Source organism: Crinia signifera, chromosome 8, assembly GCF_055691185.1.
Source record: "Crinia signifera chromosome 8, ASM5569118v1, whole genome shotgun sequence".
NCBI classification, from domain to species: Eukaryota; Metazoa; Chordata; class Amphibia; order Anura; family Myobatrachidae; genus Crinia; species Crinia signifera.
The window spans coordinates 151,315,630-151,335,986 of NC_139224.1; the positions used below are offsets into that span (position 1 = coordinate 151,315,630).

General features: G+C 48.3%; 1 protein-coding gene across 4 annotated transcripts; it reads left to right on the plus strand.

The window, feature by feature from the left end:
* The first annotated feature begins 401 nt into the window (after positions 1-401).
* EFCAB14 (EF-hand calcium binding domain 14) lies at positions 402-18,255 on the plus strand. 4 transcript variants are annotated; one of them, XR_014454495.1, is made up of 12 exons: positions 403-761; positions 3,641-3,789; positions 6,810-6,955; positions 7,732-7,830; positions 8,561-8,671; positions 9,256-9,321; positions 10,079-10,258; positions 10,369-10,434; positions 14,014-14,125; positions 14,873-14,989; positions 16,176-16,475; positions 16,524-18,255. XR_014454495.1 is itself a non-coding variant. In XM_083157402.1 (11 exons), the coding sequence occupies exons 1-11, from the start codon at positions 517-519 to the stop codon at positions 16,352-16,354; spliced, it is 1,467 nt and encodes a 488-aa protein (XP_083013528.1). In that variant the 5' UTR covers positions 402-516; the 3' UTR covers positions 16,355-18,255. The 4 variants fall into 4 exon arrangements, 3 of the variants coding, with proteins under 3 accessions (XP_083013528.1, XP_083013529.1, XP_083013527.1); XM_083157402.1 differs by having other exon boundaries at positions 402-761; positions 14,876-14,989; positions 16,176-18,255; XM_083157403.1 differs by having other exon boundaries at positions 402-761; positions 8,561-8,663; positions 9,254-9,321; positions 16,176-18,255.
* Positions 18,256-20,357: the final 2,102 nt, after the last annotated feature.

Consider the following 20,357-nt stretch of genomic DNA (forward strand, 5'->3'; position numbering starts at 1 on the left):
GGCTCTCCCTGCTGGCCAGATGGTGTAATGGCAGGAGGCGGCTCACCCTGCTGGCCGGACGGTGTAATGGCAGGATGCAGGAGGCGGCTCCCCTTGCTGGCCAGATGGTGTAATGGCAGGATGCAGGGGGCGGCTCTCCCTGCTGGCCAGATGGTGTAATGGCAGGATGCAGTGGGCGGCTCCCCCTGCTGGCCGGACGGTGTAATGGCAGGATGCAGGAGGCGGCTCCCCTTGCTGGCCAGATGGTGTAATGGCAGGATGCAGGGGGCGGCTCCCCCTGCTGGCCAGATGGTGTAAAGTCAGGATGCAGGAGGCGGCTCTCCCTGCTGGCCAGATGGTGTAATGGCAGGATGCTGGAGGCGGCTCCCCCTGCTGGCCGGATGGTGTAATGGCAGGAGGCGGGCGCCGCCGGGGTACGGAGGCCGGTATGACAGTGACGTGGTGACGGAGCTGCCAGAGAACTGAGCACGGGTCAGAGAGAGTCTGTGTGACCCTGGCCGGCCCTGCCCCGTTCCCATGGGCTCCGGAGCTCTGTCCGCCGGGCCCCCGCCGCCCCCGACCCCACACAAGAAGATGAAGAAACGGAAGGAGCTGAACGCTCTGATCGGCCTGGCCGGGGACGGCGGCAGGAAGAAACCGAAGAAGGGCAGCGGGCACCGGCTACTGCGCACCGAGCCCCCGGCCTCCGACTCTGACACCGACACTGAGGAGGAGGAGGATGGATACAGCTCGCTGGGGGACCGGCACTTCCGCTGCAGGAGGTAGGTGTCCCCTCACTACATGCTTATCCCGACTTACCGCTGCAGGGGGTAGGTGTCCCGGGGGTGGGGGATCTACACTATGCCGACACTAATTTACTGCTGCAGGAGGTAGGTGTCCCCTCACTACCTGATTATCCCGACTTACCGCTGCAGGGGGTAGGTGTCCCCTCACTACATGCTTATCCCGACTTACCGCTGCAGGGGGTAGGTGTCCCCTCACTACATGCTTATCCTGACTTACCGCTGCTGGGGGTAGGTGTCCCCTCACTACATGCTTATCCCGACTTACCGCTGCAGGGGGTAGGTGTCCCGGGGGTGGGGGATCTACACTATGCCGACACTAATTTACTGCTGCAGGGGGTAGGTGTCCCCTCACTACATGCTTATCCCGACTTACCGCTGCAGGGGGTAGGTGTCCCCTCACTACATGCTTATCCCGACTTACCGCTGCAGGTGGTAGGTGTCCCCTCACTACATGCTTATCCCGACTTACCGCTGCAGGTGGTAGGTGTCCCCTCACTACACGCCTATCCCGACTTACCGCTGCAGGTGGTAGGTGTCCCCTCACTACACGCCTATCCCGACTTACCGCTGCAGGGGGTAGGTGTTCCCTCACTACACGCTTATCCTGACTTACCGCTGCAGGGGTGGTAGGTGTCTCGGGGGTGGGGAGGGACACTATGCCGACATCAACTTTCCACTGCAGGGGGTAGGTGTCTCTTCACTACATGCTTATCCCGAGCTGGCGTCACTGGTGCTGTTATGATGGGTATTAGTTGCACTTGGTTATAAATTCTATATAATATATTCCCATAAAAATCCACACACCCATGCTGTCAAATATCTGCTCCAACTTAGTGTAAATAGACACTCTTCCCTTCATGAAGCCAGTGGCACCAGTAGCAGGGCACTTCTATGCCCTGGACCAGCACCCCCCTGGCACACGACAACAACCTCATCATCATATAACACATGCAGTGTTGGGGGTGGTACCGGGAGCTTGGTAAATAGGTGCCTGGAACATCCAAAGGTTTACTCTATTCCTTTCTACAATATATATATATATGTCTCTCCATGGCGACTCTTTGGCCGTCTGCACAGGGTTGAAAGCATTGATCATATATCCCTTGTGTCCCTATGTGAAGTCATTCAGTCCAGGACCACCTAAGTGACAGTCATTCCCGAGGTGCAGGCTTCGGGTTCTACTCAAATCTACCTGGCTACTTTTGGCCAAATCTGGACCTATAGTCCCTGAAAACCCAAATTTGTGGGGACAATTTCCAAATTAAGTATTCGAATTCTGTCATAAGCTGTATAGAACAGTAAGGCGTTTAGGGTATACATGACGTTATCCTCTACCGGGATGATCGGCTGATCAGAATGGGAATTTTGGTCTTTCTTCAGAAATGGCAACTGATGCCAACCGTCAGGCTGGTGAGCATTGGCTTTTGGTGCCACTCTCCAGGGGCAAGATGCATCCAGCATCCCATTTTACATATAATACATCCCCCACTAAACTTTCGTATGGCGACATTTAGTAACACTGTATGCGGTACTTATATGTTAGTTGGGCGCCCACTAAACTATTTGCTTAGTTTTCTGCGTCCCCTCGTGGGACTCGCTGCGCTTGCCACACTAAATAAAATCAACTCCATGCCGACATGGATAGTGTGGGTTTATCTATAGTGGGCGCCCAACTAAAATATAAGTACCCTGTAGCTTTGTACAGTTGCCTATAAATGTAAGAAGGACTTGTCCAATAAGCTGTCCTTTTGTGTTTATAAAGAATTACTGGTTTATGCCAAAGTCCTACTGCACATGTGCAAGCCATGGGGGACACTGGGAGGGATCAGATTGGATAAAATCTGGACTCCCTTTACTTTCCTGTATGTATTTGAAGCCCACACTTTCCATATACAAACTCCACACAGTTAGGGCTATTTCACACGCTCCTGCCGGGCTGCGAAACCCCGCACGGCCAGAAAGCCGTGTCGCACACAGAAGTTAATAATGGACACAGGTGTGACCATTCACACAGGATGGCCACGGCTGTGGCCATCCCCTCCATTGTAAACCACTATGTGCGGCACGGCTTCCTGACCGTGCGCGGGTTTCGCTGCCGCGTGTGAAATAGCCCCTAGGGCTGTGGTTGGAGTCCAATTCAAAACCTTAGGACCTCTAAAAATGTTGAAATGAGAAGGGCGTCCAATGTGATCTAGTATCAGTAGAGGTAGTGCTTGAGTACATAGGGGCTAGGGGAAAGCAGTAAGAGAAAGCATTTTTAGAGCTTTTGGGCACCGCAGGAGAAGTAAGCGAAGAGGTGGTAAATTTACTGTCAGCGGTCATCTTCCAACCGGAGAGGGTGGCAGGGAGATGAAGTTGGAGAGGAGTAGGGGTAGTATTAACTTTGGATGTGAGGGAAAGTCTTTGAAAGTGTTTTGGTAGCATCAAAGTAGAGGAAGGGTAGAATCCTCGCAGTGTTCCACTCAAATAACAATAGTTCAGTGACAACAGGATTTTTAAGTGTGAAATCCTGTTTGTGCTTAATAGGGATGTAATTGAGCTGTATGTAACTCAGTACTCGTAAATACGTCCTTTCTTTATCTTTCCACTTGTTTGTGATCGTAAACCCAGGAACATGTTACAGGTGACGTGTTTAACTCTACTGCGCCACCCACAATACCTGCAATTTATATCCCACAAGCTTGCTGTACCCGGGCATCACTTGTGGCTACAGAAATTGGGGCATACGATCTTAATTTGTCTTTTGAGGATTCCTTTGTTGCCCTTTTGATCTACAATGAAAAATGAATTGCCCAACATTGCTTTGAGCTTGACTTACTAGTAACCCTATAACCAGTTCTGTGTATTTTTCCTAGGGTGGGGTTTCTGCAGTGCTGCAAGGTCTGTTACCCCTTCTGTGGTTTCATAGTGCTGACGGCATGCACAGTGACCTGTATTGGCCTAGTTTGGATGCAAGTTGCCCTGAAGGAGAACATTGATTCACTTAAAGAACAGTATAAAGCAAGTAAGCACACCTCATTGTCCTTATGTTGTACTAGGAGAGGTTTGATCATCATTATAGAAGTACTATATTTATAATCGGTTGCTGTGCGTGGCGCTGCGGAGTTCTTGACTGCCCACCGCTCTCCCTGCAAACTAGTCCTGTCAGTCGCAGCAGTGAGAGCCATTGGGGGCATGTGAGTGTGTGGTTCGGTTCTCGCTGCACATGACTGAAATACAGGGGTGCCGGACAGGATCCCGACAGGCATTCACCCGACATCGGGATCTCGACTTTCAGAACACCGACAGCTGGGTTCCCAACGGCCACCCGCTATTTTCCCTCGTGGGGGTCCGCGACACCCATAGAGGGAGAATAGAATAGGTGGCTCGCGTAGGGATCCCGACTGGCCAGACTCACTCGCCATGCTATCTGGGTCCGGCCAGTCGGGATAATGACTGTCGGACCCCTATACCACACCCGAAATACAGTAGGGCAGGTAACGCACTATTATAGATTAGTTACATTTTCACTCAGACTAGTTTCATATTATTAAAACAACATATTTTAGATGCTGAGTTTTTTTTTGTGATGTTAAGGTCATTTCTCAACATTACAGACACCAAACATTCATAATGAAACAGGACAAGCATAAACTACTTCGGGCAAAAGTATATTGGAGGTGTCTATATAGATTGGAGAGGTGAGAAGTAGTGTATAAAACCAATATTGCAGCATAGGGGGCATAAAATGGCATATATTTTACCAACTTTACTGAAGAGGAAACACAACAGAGGCAAAGAAGGGCGTACAAGGCGGAGGATGCTGTGCAGGGCTGTAAGAGGAAGGTGTGATGGAAGGATGCTGTGCGGAGTTGTAAGAGGAATGGGGAATGGAAGGAAGCTGCGCAGGAGCATAAGATGGGGGATGATGCTGTGCAGGGCTGTAAGAGGAAGGGGAGATGGAAGGATGCTGAGCTGGATCATAAGAGGGGGAGGATGCTGTGCAGGGCTGTAAGAGGAAGGGGAGATGGAAGGATGCTGAGCAGGATCATAAGAGGGGGAGGATGCTGTGCGGGGCTGTAAGGAATGGGGTAGGAGAGATGCTGCTCAGGAGCATAAGAGGGGGATAATGCTGTGTAGGGTTGGAAGAGGGGATGGAAGGATGCTGCGCAGGAGCATAAGAGGGGGATGATGCTGTGCAGGGATGTAAGAGGAAAAAGGGTTGGAAGGATACTGCGCAGAAGCATAAGAGGAAGAGGATGCTGTGCAGGGCTATAAGAGGAAGGGGGATGGAGAGATGCTGCGCAGGGGCATAAGATGGGGGAGGATGCTGTGCAGGGCTATAAATGGAAGCGGGGATGGAAGGATGCTGTGCAGGATCATACGAGGGGGCAGATGCTATGCAGGGTTGTAAGAGGAAGGGAGATGGAAGGATGCTGCGCAGAAGCATAAGAGGGGGCAGATGCTGTGCAGGGCTGTAAAGGGAAATGGGGTAGTAGAGATGCTGCTCAGGAGCATAAGAGGGGGATGATGCTGTGCAGGGTTGTAAGAGGAAGAAGGGATGGAGATATGCTGCGCAGGGGCATAAGAGGAGACTGATGCTGTGCAGGGCTGTAAGAGGAAGGGGGGGGTGGAGAGATGCTGCGCAGGAGTATAAAAGGTGGAGGATTCTGTGGAGGGCTGTAAGGAAAGGAAGAAGGATGCTGTGCAGGAGGAGGATGCTAAGCAGGAGCATAAGTGGGGGAGGATACTTAGGAACGTAATGGGTGGGGACAAAGCTGTGCAAGAGGGTAAAGGGTGGGGGCGATGCCGCACGCGGAAGTGTTAGCGGTAGGTGGGCGATGCCGCACGCGGAAGTGTAAGCGGTGGAAGGGCAATGCTGCACGCAGGAGCGTAAGGGGTGGGGGGGGGGCGATGCCGCACGCTGGAGCGTAAGTGGTGGTGGGGGCGATTTTTCTAACGCTAGAAGGAGTATGGCATGGGGAAATCCAGCTGCTGTGGAACTACACATCCCATGCATGCTGGGAAGTGAAGGTCTGACAGCCGCTGGAGTAGCAACGCTTGCCTCTCTCTGCTCTATAAGACTGTACTGCCTCTTGCAAAATTCCTGAGCTATTCTCATTCCCATAATTCAGTAGCTATTACCCTGTCATTTGTCCCACACCCAGCTGGAATTGTTATAATCTGATATCATGCAGGAACCAGCATGATTAGGGACATTCTGCCCATAGATTTAAATCTGCAATTGTTTTGCTACTTTAAATCTATGGTCTAAATGGCAGAAATTACATTGGTCCCACCAACTCGCAGGGTCTTTGTCTCTAATCATAATGTCTTCGTTCATCAGCTCCTACCTGCCATGTCACAGACTGCGTTTGAAAAATGTCAGACAGGAGCTGATTGGCTGGCTGTTTATCACTCTCCGTTTTATCACTTTTGAAGCTTAGAGATTCTGGCCCCCAATGTGCCTGTGTACCACAGATTGGATGCTGCAGTTTGGATGGGCCAGACAATGCGTGAGACAGGGTCAATAAATCTGTTTTATTTGTATGCGTTTGTGTCTGGAGATCATAGATACAGATGTGTGCTCATACCCATATACTCACCTTGTGGAACGAGACGCATGTTGAGGGTACTGTACTGTATTTAGGGCTATGTACTGTATATGACTGTCTAGTGCCACACATTGCTATGCCTAATCTGCTACTTTATGCCAATCCCTTTGCAATCAGAAAGTGCTAATCCTAAATCCCAAGAAGGCCCAGCACAGGGAGAGTTTATTAATCACTCCGGTTGCACTCAGGACACCTGTACAAAGGAACCCTGTGGGATAGGCGATTAGTTATCTTGTTTATAAACATTAAATCTAGAAGCAGAAACACAGTGTATAAAAAATACCATGTGCGAGGCCTGGTTGGAACCTGACATGCATGGAGAGATTGATTACTAATTTCCCTGTATTAATTGCCAGTTACGGTAATTGGGTTTCTGTGTTGATTTACAGTTCGTCTTGCATATTGTGTAAAATGTATTTTCTTTCCTTAGTGGAGACCAGTCAAAAGAATTCATTACAAGAGCTTCCCAAAATAAATGAAGATTTGCTTGTAAAACAGAAGCATCTGGATGAAATAGTGAATGGGGACCTGGGTCTTAATATGCTGTGGACAAATATCACAGAGATGAACAAGCAGGTGCGTAGCTGATGGGAGACTTTCCTCTCCACGCCTCACTCTAGACACCGTCAATGCACGTAGCATAGCTTTGTACATCAAGTACGCCTCACTCTAAACTCAAAACTAGTGCCACAAGTTAGTTCTGTAGCGGGGTGGTGAGAATTTACACATGGTCCTCATGTTGGCATTTATCATTCAGACAGTGTAGAGAACATTTCACCTTGGTAACCTGGCGGTCGCTTGAACTTCATTTTCAGGTCAGACCTCCAATCTGCCGGCATTCTGGTAATTTCCCATAGTGTTCATTCTAGAACCTTGCGTCTTTTGAAAGTATGTGCAGTTCCTCTTTCCTGCCTGGGGTGTCGCTCTTTGTTGAGGTGCTTCTAGCCCTGGCTGATCTGTATTTCAGCAGTTAGATACAGACCAAACTGCAATAAGCACCACAGCAGTAAGCGACACCCAGTCAGGAATGTTGGGATTATGAATGTTGACCTTTGGACTACAGCTGTGTAAATCAGCAGGTGAGTATTTGGTGGTGTGAGTCTTTCCTGTCAGTTTCCTCACACCAGTTAGTGCTGCACATTTAGTCACGTAATGTTCCGTCCTATATCAGCAAGTGGCTGGAAATGACATGTTTATCTTAATTATATTCAGCCTAACCAACTGGTTTATCTGGGCTGCTTGTTTCAGGCCAGACAAGTCATTTCACCCTTTTGTTTTATTTCCTACAGTAAATCTGTGAAACATAACCTTCCTATGGATTTTAAAGTTAATTCTACTTCTATATTTTTTAGATTGCTCTTCTGACCAGTGCTGTGAATCAGCTAAAGACCAACCTAAAATCTGCATCGGATTTGATAAACCTCCCTAAGACGATGGAGGAGCTTCAGAAGGTATGTTATTTCCCCTCTGTCTGCAGTCAGACACAAATACCTGTGTTCATCCCACCCTGGTTTTAAAGTATCACCTTCTTCCCTGCTCCCAATTTCCCTCTATATATAATCATCCCCAGGGTGGTTCAGAGTATATCGCTAGATTGTTTTTGGTGGAAATCCGAGTGCTCTGTAGTTGCTCACAGAATCGTAAGCAACTCTGTTGAATTGCCGGATGTGTCTGAAGGCCTAAACGGTTGGTAACAGGATGTACGCTAAGTTTAGAGACAACAGGGGAAATATGTATTAGCTTGCTTCATCATCTGCAAGAGTCTGGTGAGTCTGTCCAGTGTCTTACAGTGGCACCCATTTAAAAAGTTAAATCCCACGTTGGTTTTGCTTTTTAAATGGTTGTCGAAATATAACATCGGCCATAGTCGCCAACGCCGGCAAGTTTCTGTCAGTGATACATTGTCCCCAGCATGTCATGGTCGGGTAGATTGATAGGTCATCAGGTGATCTCTTCCATCACAGCGCTGATAATGGCAGCTTTGAGGCAAAGCATGTGGCTAGGCGTGGTGTGGGTGTTGGATCCATACAACTAGGCCTACAGATGTATAGACCTTTCCATGCACTCAGGACAGGCTTAATTACTGGGAACTTGAGTACAACAATGACTGTCTCTGTCTCTGATCTGCCTTCTGGCTCTCTAACTCTTCCCATATATGTTCCTACATTACTTACTTTACAGAGTGTGGCCAGTCTGGGCAGCACATTAACCAGTGTCCACCATGATGTGGAGGCCATGCAGACAGCAGCCGAGGAGCAGAAAAAGAAAGTGGAAACACTTCAGAAGGAAGTAGTAAGTGTGTGTGTGTGTGTGTGTGTGTGTGTGTGTGTGTGTGTAGGAAGTAATAAGTAATACGTGTGTTTGTGTTGGAACGAGATTACAGAAACTGAAGTAAATATTTCAATGTACAAACATGGCGAGTGTCTTGTTGCATGAACAGTGCAAGGCTGTGTATGGTGAAACTGTTTTGTTCCTGAGGGCCTTAATGGCCCAGATGTATATAGCTTCAAAAAGTGATAGCGATAAACAACCAGCCAATCAGCTCCTACCTGTCATTGTTCAAACCCATTCTGTAACATGGCAGTTAGGAGCTGGTTGTTCAACACTCTCCATTTTATCACTTGTTGAAGCTAACATCAGAAATGGGCAGCATGGAATACAGCAGTCAGCATTCACATTGCTGGGGTTGTGGGTGTGGAGTTTGTATGTCTCCTGTATGTTTGCGAGCCTGTGGGTTTCCTCTGGCTGCTCCTATATTGTAAGGAAATGTTCTATGTGCAGTGCTGTGTAATGTGTAGGTGCCAACGCATACAGGCTGTGCCAGACAGACTTGAATGACGTGAACCCTATTTAATGAAACTGTTTGTGTCTTGCAGGCTAGCGTATCTATGAGACCCTCTCCGACGGCTGCTTCAGGTGCTGGAACTCACAGCCTAACACAGGTAAGACTTGCCGTCATCAGAATCTCCAGGCAGATTCATACTCTTTATGAAAATATAGCATGGATTTTATGTCTGACATTATTTCTCCAATGACCTCTTATGTTCAAAAGTGCGGCCACTAGAAGACTTATTTCAGAGTTTCAAAAACCAGAACAGGCAAATCGCCCACTGCGGAATACTCCACTGTTCTAGGTCCCATCAGAATTTGTGCTCCCCACATGGGTGCCGGATGACTCATCGATAGTCGGGATTCCGATGTTGGAGAAAGGACAGACATAACCAGGTTATTGTCCCTCGTGGGGGTCCACGACCCCCCTAGAGGGAGAATAGAATAGATGGTAAGCTGCTGCTCACAAGGACTTGAATGGGCTCACCCCCCTGTCTGGCTCCTGACAGTTGAGATTCCGATGTCTGAGAAACGACCGTCAGAATCTCAACTGTCGGTGAGTTATATCATCCCCCCCATACACTATACATACACCATGGGGAAATCATTCATATGTTTATTACTGGTAATTAGGGGCACCAGAATGTGTTCAGGTTTGGGGGCAAAGTTTCAATGTAATTTTGTCACCCCTACTGTGGTGCTGGGCTCCTAACAGAACCACACCATGGAAGAAATAGATGGTCAGATCTCATTCTGCAATGATGGCTTTCCAAACAGGAACCTCTGCATTATCGGACATGTTTATCTGGCTGTTGTCTGAGCCTGGGGATCTTCTCTTCCACTCTGACTCTGTATGTCTCTGTCCTGCAGGTAGAAAACACAGTGGAGGGTCTGAATGCCACCATGCTGTATTATCTGAGGCAGAATGACCTAAAGGTTCATACCATAGACTCCACCATCTCTAATATAAGCCAAAGAGTCTCAGTATTAGAGAGTAACCTGCTGCTTGGTAACAGGACTGACAATAAGGAGAATGATTCCCTGAGTGCAGTAAGTATCTGTTCTGTATTTGTCCCTGGTGTTCCGGCACTTCCTGCTGCTGGGGTGTGTGAGTGGGATTCGTAAGACCTACTAATGACAAGGGACTTGTTTGTTCACAGGTGGAAAGTTCTACAGATCCCAGTGTTAATGCTCCAGTCAGTGCAAACAGATCCAGTGCTCCTGAGGTTAGTGCTCAGCTGCTTCCTCACTGTTCTTAATACGGTTCTCCATATTCAGGTGGCTGTAGCCTTGTACAGGCTCTCCAAAACCTGGTGCCAAACATATTGCTTATATTCTGCTTAGCTGTGTATTGTCATTGGCCTGATCTACAGCTTTCATATGGTTTGGTTACAGGGATACGGGGCTAGGTGGTACAGGGGAAGTGGTCTCATACAGGCTGCATTAGTAGCACCATGTTATGGGAAGGGATACAGGGCTATGTGGTACAGAGGCAGTGGCCTTATACAGGCTGCATTAATGGCACCATGTTATGGGAAGGGATACGGGGCTAGGTGGTACAGAGGCAGTGGTCATATACAGGCTGCATTAATGGCACCATGTTATGGGAAGGGATACGGGGCTAGGTGGTACAGAGGCAGTGGTCATATACAGGCTGCATTAGTAGCACCATGTTATGGGAAGGGATACGGGGCTAGGTGGTACAGGGGAAGTGGTCTCATGCAGGCTGCATTAGTAGCACCATGTTATGGGAAGGGATATCAGGCTAGCTGGAGCAGGGGAAGTGGTCTCATGCAGGCTGCATTAGTAGCACCATGTTATGGGAAGAGATACAGGGCTAGGTGGTACAGAGGCAGTGGCCTTATACAGGCTGCATTAATGGCACCATGTTATGGGAAGGGATACAGGGCTAGGCGGTACAGAGGAAGTGGTCTTATACAAGCTGCATTAGTAGCACCATGTTATGAGAAGGGATACAGGGCTAGGTGGTACAGGGGCAGTGGTCTTATACAGGCTGCATTAGTAGCACCATGTTATGGGAAGGGATATCAGGCTAGCTGGAGCAGGGGAAGTGGTCTCATGCAGGCTGCATTAGTAGCACCATGTTATGGGAAGGGATACGGGGCTAGGTGGTACAGAGGCAGTGGCCTTATGCAGGCTGCATTAGTAGCACCATGTTATGGGAAGGGATACAGGGCTAGGTGGTACAGAGGAAGTGGTCTTATACAGGCTGCATTAGTAGCACCATGTTATGGGAAGGGATACAAGGCTAGGTGGTACAGAGGCAGTGGCCTTATGCAGGCTGCATTAGTAGCACCATGTTATGGGAAGGGATACAGGGCTAGGTGGTACAGGGGAAGTGGTCTCATACAGGCTGCATTAGTAGCACCATGTTATGGGAAGGGATACAGGGCTAGGTGGTACAGAGGCAGTGGCCTTATACAGGCTGCATTAGTAGCACCATGTTATGGGAAGGGATATCAGGCTAGCTGGAGCAGGGGAAATGGCCTTATACAGGCTGCATTAATGGCACCATGTTATGGGAAGGGATACGGGGCTAGGTGGTACAGAGGCAGTGGTCATATACAGGCTGCATTAGTAGCACCATGTTATGGGAAGGGATATCAGGCTAGCTGGAGCAGGGGAAGTGGTCTTATACAGGCTGCATTAGTAGCACCATGTTATGGGAAGGGATACGGGGCTAGGTGGTACAGAGGAAGTGGCCTCATGCAGGCTGCATTAGTAGCACCATGTTATGGGAAGGGATACAGAGCTAGGTGGTGCAGGGGAAGTGGTCTCATGCAGGCTGCATTAGTAGCACCATGTTATGGGAAGGGATACGGGGCTAGGCGGTACAGAGGCAGTGGTCTTATGCAGGCTGCATTAGTAGCACCATGTTATGGGAAGGGATATGGGGCTAGGTGGTACAGAGGCAGTGGTCTTATGCAGGCTGCATTAGTAGCACCATGTTATGGGAAGGGATACAGGGCTAGGTGGTACAGAGGCAGTGGCCTTATGCAGGCTGCATTAGTAGCATCATGTTATGGGAAGGGATTCGGGGCTAGGTGGTACAGAGGCAGTGGTCTTATACAGGCTGCATTAGTAGCACCATGTTATGGGAAGGGATATAGGGCTAGGTGGTACAGAAGCAGTGGTCTCATACAGGCTGCATTAGTAGCACCATGTTATGGGAAGGGATATAGGGCTAGGTGGTACAGAGGCAGTGGCCTTATGCAGGCTGCATTAGTAGCACCATGTTATGGGAAGGGATATGGGGCTAGGTGGTACAGAGGCAGTGGCCTTATACAGGCTGCATTAGTAGCACCATGTTATGGGAAGGGATACGGGGCTAGGTGGTACAGAGGCAGTGGTCTTATACAGGCTGCATTAGTAGCACCATGTTATGGGAAGGGATACGGGGCTAGGTGGTACAGAGGCAGTGGTCTTATACAGGCTGCATTAGTAGCACCATGTTATGGGAAGGGATATGGGGCTAGGTGGTACAGAGGCAGTGGTCTTATACAGGCTGCATTAGTAGCACCATGTTATGGGAAGGGATACAGGGCTAGGTGGTACAGAGGCAGTGGTCTTATACAGGCTGCATTAGTAGCACCATGTTATGGGAAGGGATACGGGGCTAGGTGGTGCAGGGGAAGTGGCTTTATACAGGCTGCATTAGTAGCACCATGTTATGGGAAGGGATACAGGGCTAGGTGGTACAGAGGAAGTGGCCTTATGCAGGCTGCATTAGTAGCACCATGTTATGGGAAGGGATACATGGCTAGGTGGTACAGGGGAAGTGGTCTCATGCAGGCTGCATTAGTCGCACCATGTTATGGGAAGGGATACGGGGCTAGGCGGTACAGGGGAAGTGGCCTTATACAGGCTGCATTAGTAGCTCCATGTTATGGGAAGGGATATGGGGCTAGCCGGAGCAGGGGAAGTGGCCTTATACAGGCTGCATTAGTAGCTCCATGTTATGGGAAGGGATACGGGGCTAGGTGGTACAGAGGCAGTGGTCATATACAGGCTGCATTCGTAGCACCATGTTATGGGAAGGGATACAGAGCTAGGTGGTGCAAGGGAAGTGGTCTCATGCAGGCTGCATTAGTAGCACCATGTTATGGGAAGGGATACGGGGCTAGGCGGTACAGAGGCAGTGGTCTTATACAGGCTGCATTAGTAGCACCATGTTATGGGAAGGGATACGGGGCTAGGTGGTACAGAGGCAGTGGTCTTATACAGGCTGCATTAGTAGCACCATGTTATGGGAAGGGATACGGGGCTAGGTGGTGCAGGGAAAGTGGTCTCATGCAGGCTGCATTAGTAGCACCATGTTATGGGAAGGGATACGGGGCTAGGCGGTACAGAGGCAGTGGTCTTATACAGGCTGCATTAGTAGCACCATGTTATGGGAAGGGATACGGGGCTAGGTGGTACAGAGGCAGTGGTCTTATACAGGCTGCATTAGTAGCACCATGTTATGGGAAGGGATACGGGGCTAGGTGGTGCAGGGAAAGTGGTCTCATGCAGGCTGCATTAGTAGCACCATGTTATGGGAAGGGATACGGGGCTAGGTGGTACAGAGGCAGTGGTCTTATACAGGCTGCATTAGTAGCACCATGTTATGGGAAGGGATACGGGGCTAGGTGGTGCAGGGGAAGTGGTCTCATGCAGGCTGCATTAGTAGCACCATGTTATGGGAAGGGATACGGGGCTAGGTGGTGCAGGGAAAGTGGTCTTATACAGGCTGCATTATGCTTTATAGTGTTGTTGTTTCTGATATTTTATATTTCTTTATTAAGATCTCCAAGAGGGAAGAAACTCCAGCTTCAGAAATACAAGAGCAGCTGCAGCTCCTCCATGCACTGACCAGTAATCCAGACAGCGATAAAGGTGCTGATGGTGGGAGGACTGGTAAGGAGGGAGCAATCCATTACGGGTTTGGATTAATATGTCAACAATGTCTAGGTAGACCATAGAGTAATACAACATGGTCAACATACATTAGGTCAATCTGTTCACATGGTCATGAAATCGGTAAAGTACCTAAAACATAACTGACCCAACCCCCTTGGTGCCTAATCATAGCCCCTCCCCTTAGTGCTTAACCCAAAAAAAAAATGAAATGATGTCGCCCAATTATCATTGTCAACCTAATCACGTTGACCTACACGTTGGACCGTTCAGCTAGACACCATCCGTTATAAGGCGGGGCTGCAATCATACATGGCAGTTCATTTTATGTTCTAGTGGATACACCAACCCTACATTCAACCGCGCATAAGCTTCCAGTTGCCTTATGACATTATTATTACTCGGAAGCTACAGTGACCATAACATCTTGTTACACTAACACGTAAGGAACCTGAACATTCCATGTTATAAGGATATCCATGCTTAGGCAGAGGTTGTGTACTATTTCACAAATAGCCGTCACACCTGACCTGTTTGTGTACCTGGAGGTCTGAGTTTGGGAAACACCGTGCTTTCAGAATGTTCCGGATTACATAATCCATGTCATTATACAAATGAGATGATTGGCTGGGTTCTAGCCCTCAAGGCCAAAGCTGGAATAGGTGGATATTCTGTGATATACTCCGTTTTGTGTTTTCCTGACCTAATCTTTCCTGATTCCTCATTCTCTCCGGGAAACGTGTACAGCAGACAGCGATAAGTCCGCAACATCTCAGCCGCCTCTTGCAAAAATACATCCAAGGTCTCTTAAAAGGAAAAGATCAAATCGGGCTCTGTGGTCACGGAGCATTATTACAGCAAGAGGCAAGTACAGCTGTGCGGGTGGGAAGTGCCTTCTCCTTGACTGTTCTCCTCTTTGTGTCGTCGTGTTTAGATATTACCAGGTGGAATCTGCTCCATTGATTACTTATTGCTATCAAGTCCCCTGACAGTAAAAAATAAAATAAAAATAAACTATTTTAATATGATTTATAAAAAAAACTTTATGCATATCTAATGTGAAGTATGCCAATATTTTGTCAAGTAGTCATTCCTTTCGCCGTTTAACCCCCTCGCCCTATCCTATGTTCCAGGGATATCCTTGTCACCAGAGGGTGGCGGGTATTCCCCGGAATGGCGGGATTTGCCGCAAATGTAGAGGGCCTGCTGCATATAACCGCGAACCTCGCCGTTTTGGCGGTCGCACTCACCGTTTCCACCTCAGGGAACAGAGGAGGTGAAAACGGCGAGTGAGGGGAAACGTTGAATACTGATGGCGGGCTATCGGCGCTGCTTGCCGACAGCTGCTCGGCCCCCCCTTCCCCCGCATTGAATATACCCCAGAGAGTGAGGTAAATAGTAAAAGAATAGAGGTAACAAAGGAGAGAGGGAGTAAAGTACAAATGATACCCCTTTCACACCGGCCTAATTTCCCGGGTTGGGCCCGGGAACATGGAGCAGGGTTGTTCTCGAGTTCCACCCCTGGTCCTGGCCGGTGTGAAAGGGGTACTCACCTGGGTTGTCAGTTTTTGGTGCTTGCTATCAGACAGGGATCCACACAGGTGACGGGCGTAGATGACCGGATAGACTGCGTTTGTAGATGACGCAGGTCTCCGGCACGCACATTGCAGCCGGAGAACTGCGTCATCTGCGCCCGCCGCCTGTGTGGATACCCAGCCTGCACCGAGGACCAGCAACCCGGGGTGAGTACTCTGCAGGGATGCAGGGACTTTTCTGGTGAGAAAGGGGCCAACCCTGGAATGCCCCAGCATAATCCCTGAGCCATATTCCCGGGTGGGTCCCTGCATTTTCTGGTGTGAAGGGAAAAAAAAGAGATGAATATAATATGCATTGGGGAAATAAAATAGAAACATTATACACTTAGCAGATGTTAGGATTGCAGGAAAACTAAATTGCAAGGTAAAGTGATCTAGTGTCAGGGTTTATGGAGTTGTGGTCACAGCGGCAGGTTTTCATTTATTAGTTATTTCTATATTCCTTTGTTTTTTAGATGTGGAGGAGGTGTTCCGGGAGTCTCCGCAAGGGCTTCACGGAAAGCTGTCCCTACAAGAACTGGAAAAGCTGCTCGGTCCTCGCATGCAAGTACCGCAGTCTATCGCAGAATATGATGAAGACGGAGACAATCTCTTCTCCCTTACAGAACTGAAGGCTGCCTTGGGTGCATCATAGTCAGCATATTGAACGCTTACTGTGACATTAATTAGTCCTTGGTCAATTTGCTGCATTCTTCCACACACTGAGAACTCCAATAATTTATCAGCTTCAGTGATTGTCCTACTACAGGGAACACCTGCTATATATACACCAGCTTCAGCGATTGTCCTACTACAGGAAACACCTGCTAGATCTACCAGCTACAGTGGATTCAAGGCGTTCTGGAACCAAACGAAAGAGAAATAGACAATAATTTTTTTCCTTTTATCCATAGTGTGGAACGTCGCAGAGACTAATTCTCCTTGTTTTATAGTTTACATAAACTTGCCTTAAGCTAGTGTATTGCACTTTATCCAGCATGTCGGAAGGTCCTTCCCAGCACAATAACCCTGTAGATAGATCAGACTCTTCTCACAGATCTTTCCATGAATAAATGACAGGTGGATCCTCTTCCTATCTCACGTGTCAGCTGTAGGATGAGCACAGCAGCCAGCAGAACGGTCTGTTCTGTAGTGATGTGAGGACTCAGGATACTGTAACAATGGCCGCTGATGACCTGGCCACTAAAACCTCACACTGCTGACTGAGCTGTTTGCATTGTTTTTAACCTTCTTATGTTTTAATAGTTGTCTTTTACAAGAGTGAAGTGCTACTGGCCGTTACACGTATCTGTATTGCTAAAAATGTAGATGGAAGGGTTCGAAAGTAATAAGTTGATTTTGTCACAAATTGGCTGAAATGGAAGATATACCCTAAACAACTTTATTAGGACAGTGCAGGACGTGTACGAAAGATGGTTTTAAACCACAAATTACATCTAGATTTAGTGGATATGGATACAATAGAATAATAGAGTATGGACTGTACCATCTCGTGCCATGCGCAGGTGGGTGCCGCTGCAGTGACCATGACAAATGGACGGGACAGGATTACGGGAAGGGGGGAAAACCCCTGCAGTACGGCCCACGCTACCCAACCATCTGGACAATGACCTATCAAAAGTATTAGTCATGCAGTGAATACACCTCAGCATGGGCCTGACTGCACAGGGGCTGACCTATTGTTTACCTGGAGAGGCCAGGATGATAAATAAGGCTTGCAGAATCTCCCTGTAGGTGGCCAGAATGATAGTAATGAATTAATTTGCTAGTTTTCCCAATAATGGGTAAATGTGTTCCTATACCCAAATACAGCAGTCATTTCACTGTGTACATATATTTGGAAATGTGTTGTTTTTTTTTTTTGTCTGTTTTAATGAACTTAGATCAGAATCATCAACCAGACAGCCAAGGCGGATGCTTAGGGCCACTGTTGCTCCGGGGGCCCATCTGCCGCCTCTGGCAATTTGACGTTTAACAGGTATAAATCTGCCTTAAAGCAGATTGCAGGTCCTGAGGGTGGGTTTCTGAGCTGGCAGAGCTATGGTTAATGTCAGCACACAGCAACAGGGGCCAGAGAAGTTTGTGCTGCCCCCCCTCAGTATCCTGCCTGTCCCTAGTCCACTATACAGAGCTCCTGCTGTACCGGACTCTGCCCCTCTATCTATAATGGGGATCGGAGACACTCAGTCAGGGATTTCTTAGTGAAGAAGAGACTTCCAATACAGGGCAATTTATGAAACATTTAAAAACAAATTTTGGTTAGGATGTAGATCTGGGGGAGAGGGAGAAGGCGCATAGCCCCGGTAAATGGTCATTTGGCTCTGGCTTGCATCTGAAATGGCATAAAGATGAAAATAATTAAATGAAGATGGTGGGATCCCATATGTCATTACAGGTCGCCAGCTTCCTTACTTTACCTCTGACTGTACGCGGCGTGATGAGAACATTTAAACCTTGGTCATCTTTGTAAATGTAATTTCAGATTCCGCTGCAGAACTGTACATTTCTCAAATAAACTATTTCTATAAAATGAAATGTTAGTGCATAAGTGGCATTTACGGACTACACTATGGACTATACACTATAGTTACTTTCCTCTTCCGTATATCCATATACAGAGATTATTGGGAAATACAGTACAGAAAATACTGTAGGTAAGAAGTAATCCTAACAAACATTATATATAGTGCAGGGGGCATCCTGGGAGGTAATAGGGGGGTGGCTAGCCACATGTGGGTGTGCCCATGAAGTAATAGGGGAGTGGCTAGCCACATGTTAGTGTGCCTGGAAGGGAATAGGGGGATGGCTAGGCACATAAGGATTTGCCTGAGAGGTGATAGTGGGATGGCTAGCCACATGTGGGTGTGTCTTAGGGATGGCCATCGATGATTCAAAATCATAGATGGTTTATGGCCGATGTCAAATAATTTTGCCATCGATAGCGGAGTACCAGATGGTTTTCCTACATCGATGGCACAGCAGAAACCAGAAACAAGTGTTTATTTTTTTTCAAGGTGCTGGGACACAGAGCATAGCCCTGCCCCCATGTTCTGATTGGCCTATGGGCCAGTCAGTCAAAAAGAATGGATGGCCATCACATAGTTTATAACTATCAATGGCTGGTTGCAGAATCATCATCGATGGTTGCCACGATGGACATCCCTAATGTGCCTGGGAGGTAAGAGGTGGATGGCTAGCCAGATGTGGGTGTGCCTGTGAGGTAATAGTGCGATGGCTAGTCACATGTGGGTGTGCCTGTGAGGTAATAGTGGGATGGCTAGCCACATGTGGGTGTGCCTGTGAGGTAATAGTGGGATGGCTAGCCACATGTGGGTGTGCCTGTGAGGTAATAGTGGGATGGCTAGCCACATGTGGGTGTGCCTGTGAGGTGATAGTGGGATGGCTAGCCACATGTGGGTGTGCCTGTGAGGTGTGTTTATATTTCTGTAGTTGCACAGATTTCACTGGCCTTGATCAGACTGACATTCTTTACTGACACGGCTGGTTCAATGTGTCACGGTTCTAATGTCACACCAATGTGCATATTTATACACAGCAGCAGATAAGGGGGTTATTCTGGTTGATTTGCAGCTTTGCGTGTCCACCAAACTCCGCCTTGTGAATGGTGGCCTGGCCGCCATTCATTCGCAGCATGTGTTTGCAATGTATTGCAGAGATGGACAGCATGGAACACAAAAGCATTAGTTGAATTAAGAATATCAAAAAGTTTTGCAACTGCCTATTACATCATGAGTACAGTTAGGGCCACTCCCCCACATGGTTACATCATACGTGCCTACTTCTGAAAAAGTGCTTCAGGGAGACTGTGACACCTATATGTGTGGCGACTCCAGAGCTGGGGCTGCAGTGCATTCCAAAGGTCATATAGGGAAACCACACCCTCTGCTACCAATTGTCATTCCGAACTGACTCACTGGCAGTGGGTGTGGCTTCCCTGTTTGATCACTGGACTGCCCTGCATCCCCTCCTCCCGAGCCGCCACTTCTTACATCTGAATGTATATAAGCCCCAAAGCAGTACATGAAAACACGCCGACAGAGGGGTGCTGCGGGCACAGCTGTCCTGAGCCCGGCCTCTGATAGAGTTAAGGGCCCGGGCAACCAATTCTGCCCACCCCACCCCCACTGCCTCCCCCTCTCCTAGCTGTGCGTTTGTGTATATATGAATGTATGCTGTGTGTGTATGTAGTGTGTGCATCTATGCAGGGACGTGCGGTGAGGTAAATGTCGAAAGAGTCCCTGACAAGTACCAGAGCCAGATTTGCACACAATATATTAGCCATGGGATACATGCCAGCATTATACACATGTGCAGCAGTATACACTGCTGGAGATTCGCTGGGTTTTGATAAGATATGTGCAGGAAAGGTAGCCAGGTGAGGCACTGCCTCACCTGCCATAAAGGGATTTTTGTAAGAACTTACCGTTCAAATCCCTTTCTCTGATATGGTCCTGGTGACACAGCTCAACATTGGGATGTAGGAGGGTCCGTAGGAGCCAGGCACCTATCCTAAAGCTTTTGGAGGGTAGGCTCCTCCCTCTGCATCCCAGACTCTTCAGTTCAATATTGCAAAGCCACTGGAATACATTAACTCAGTACAAACGCCTGCACATATT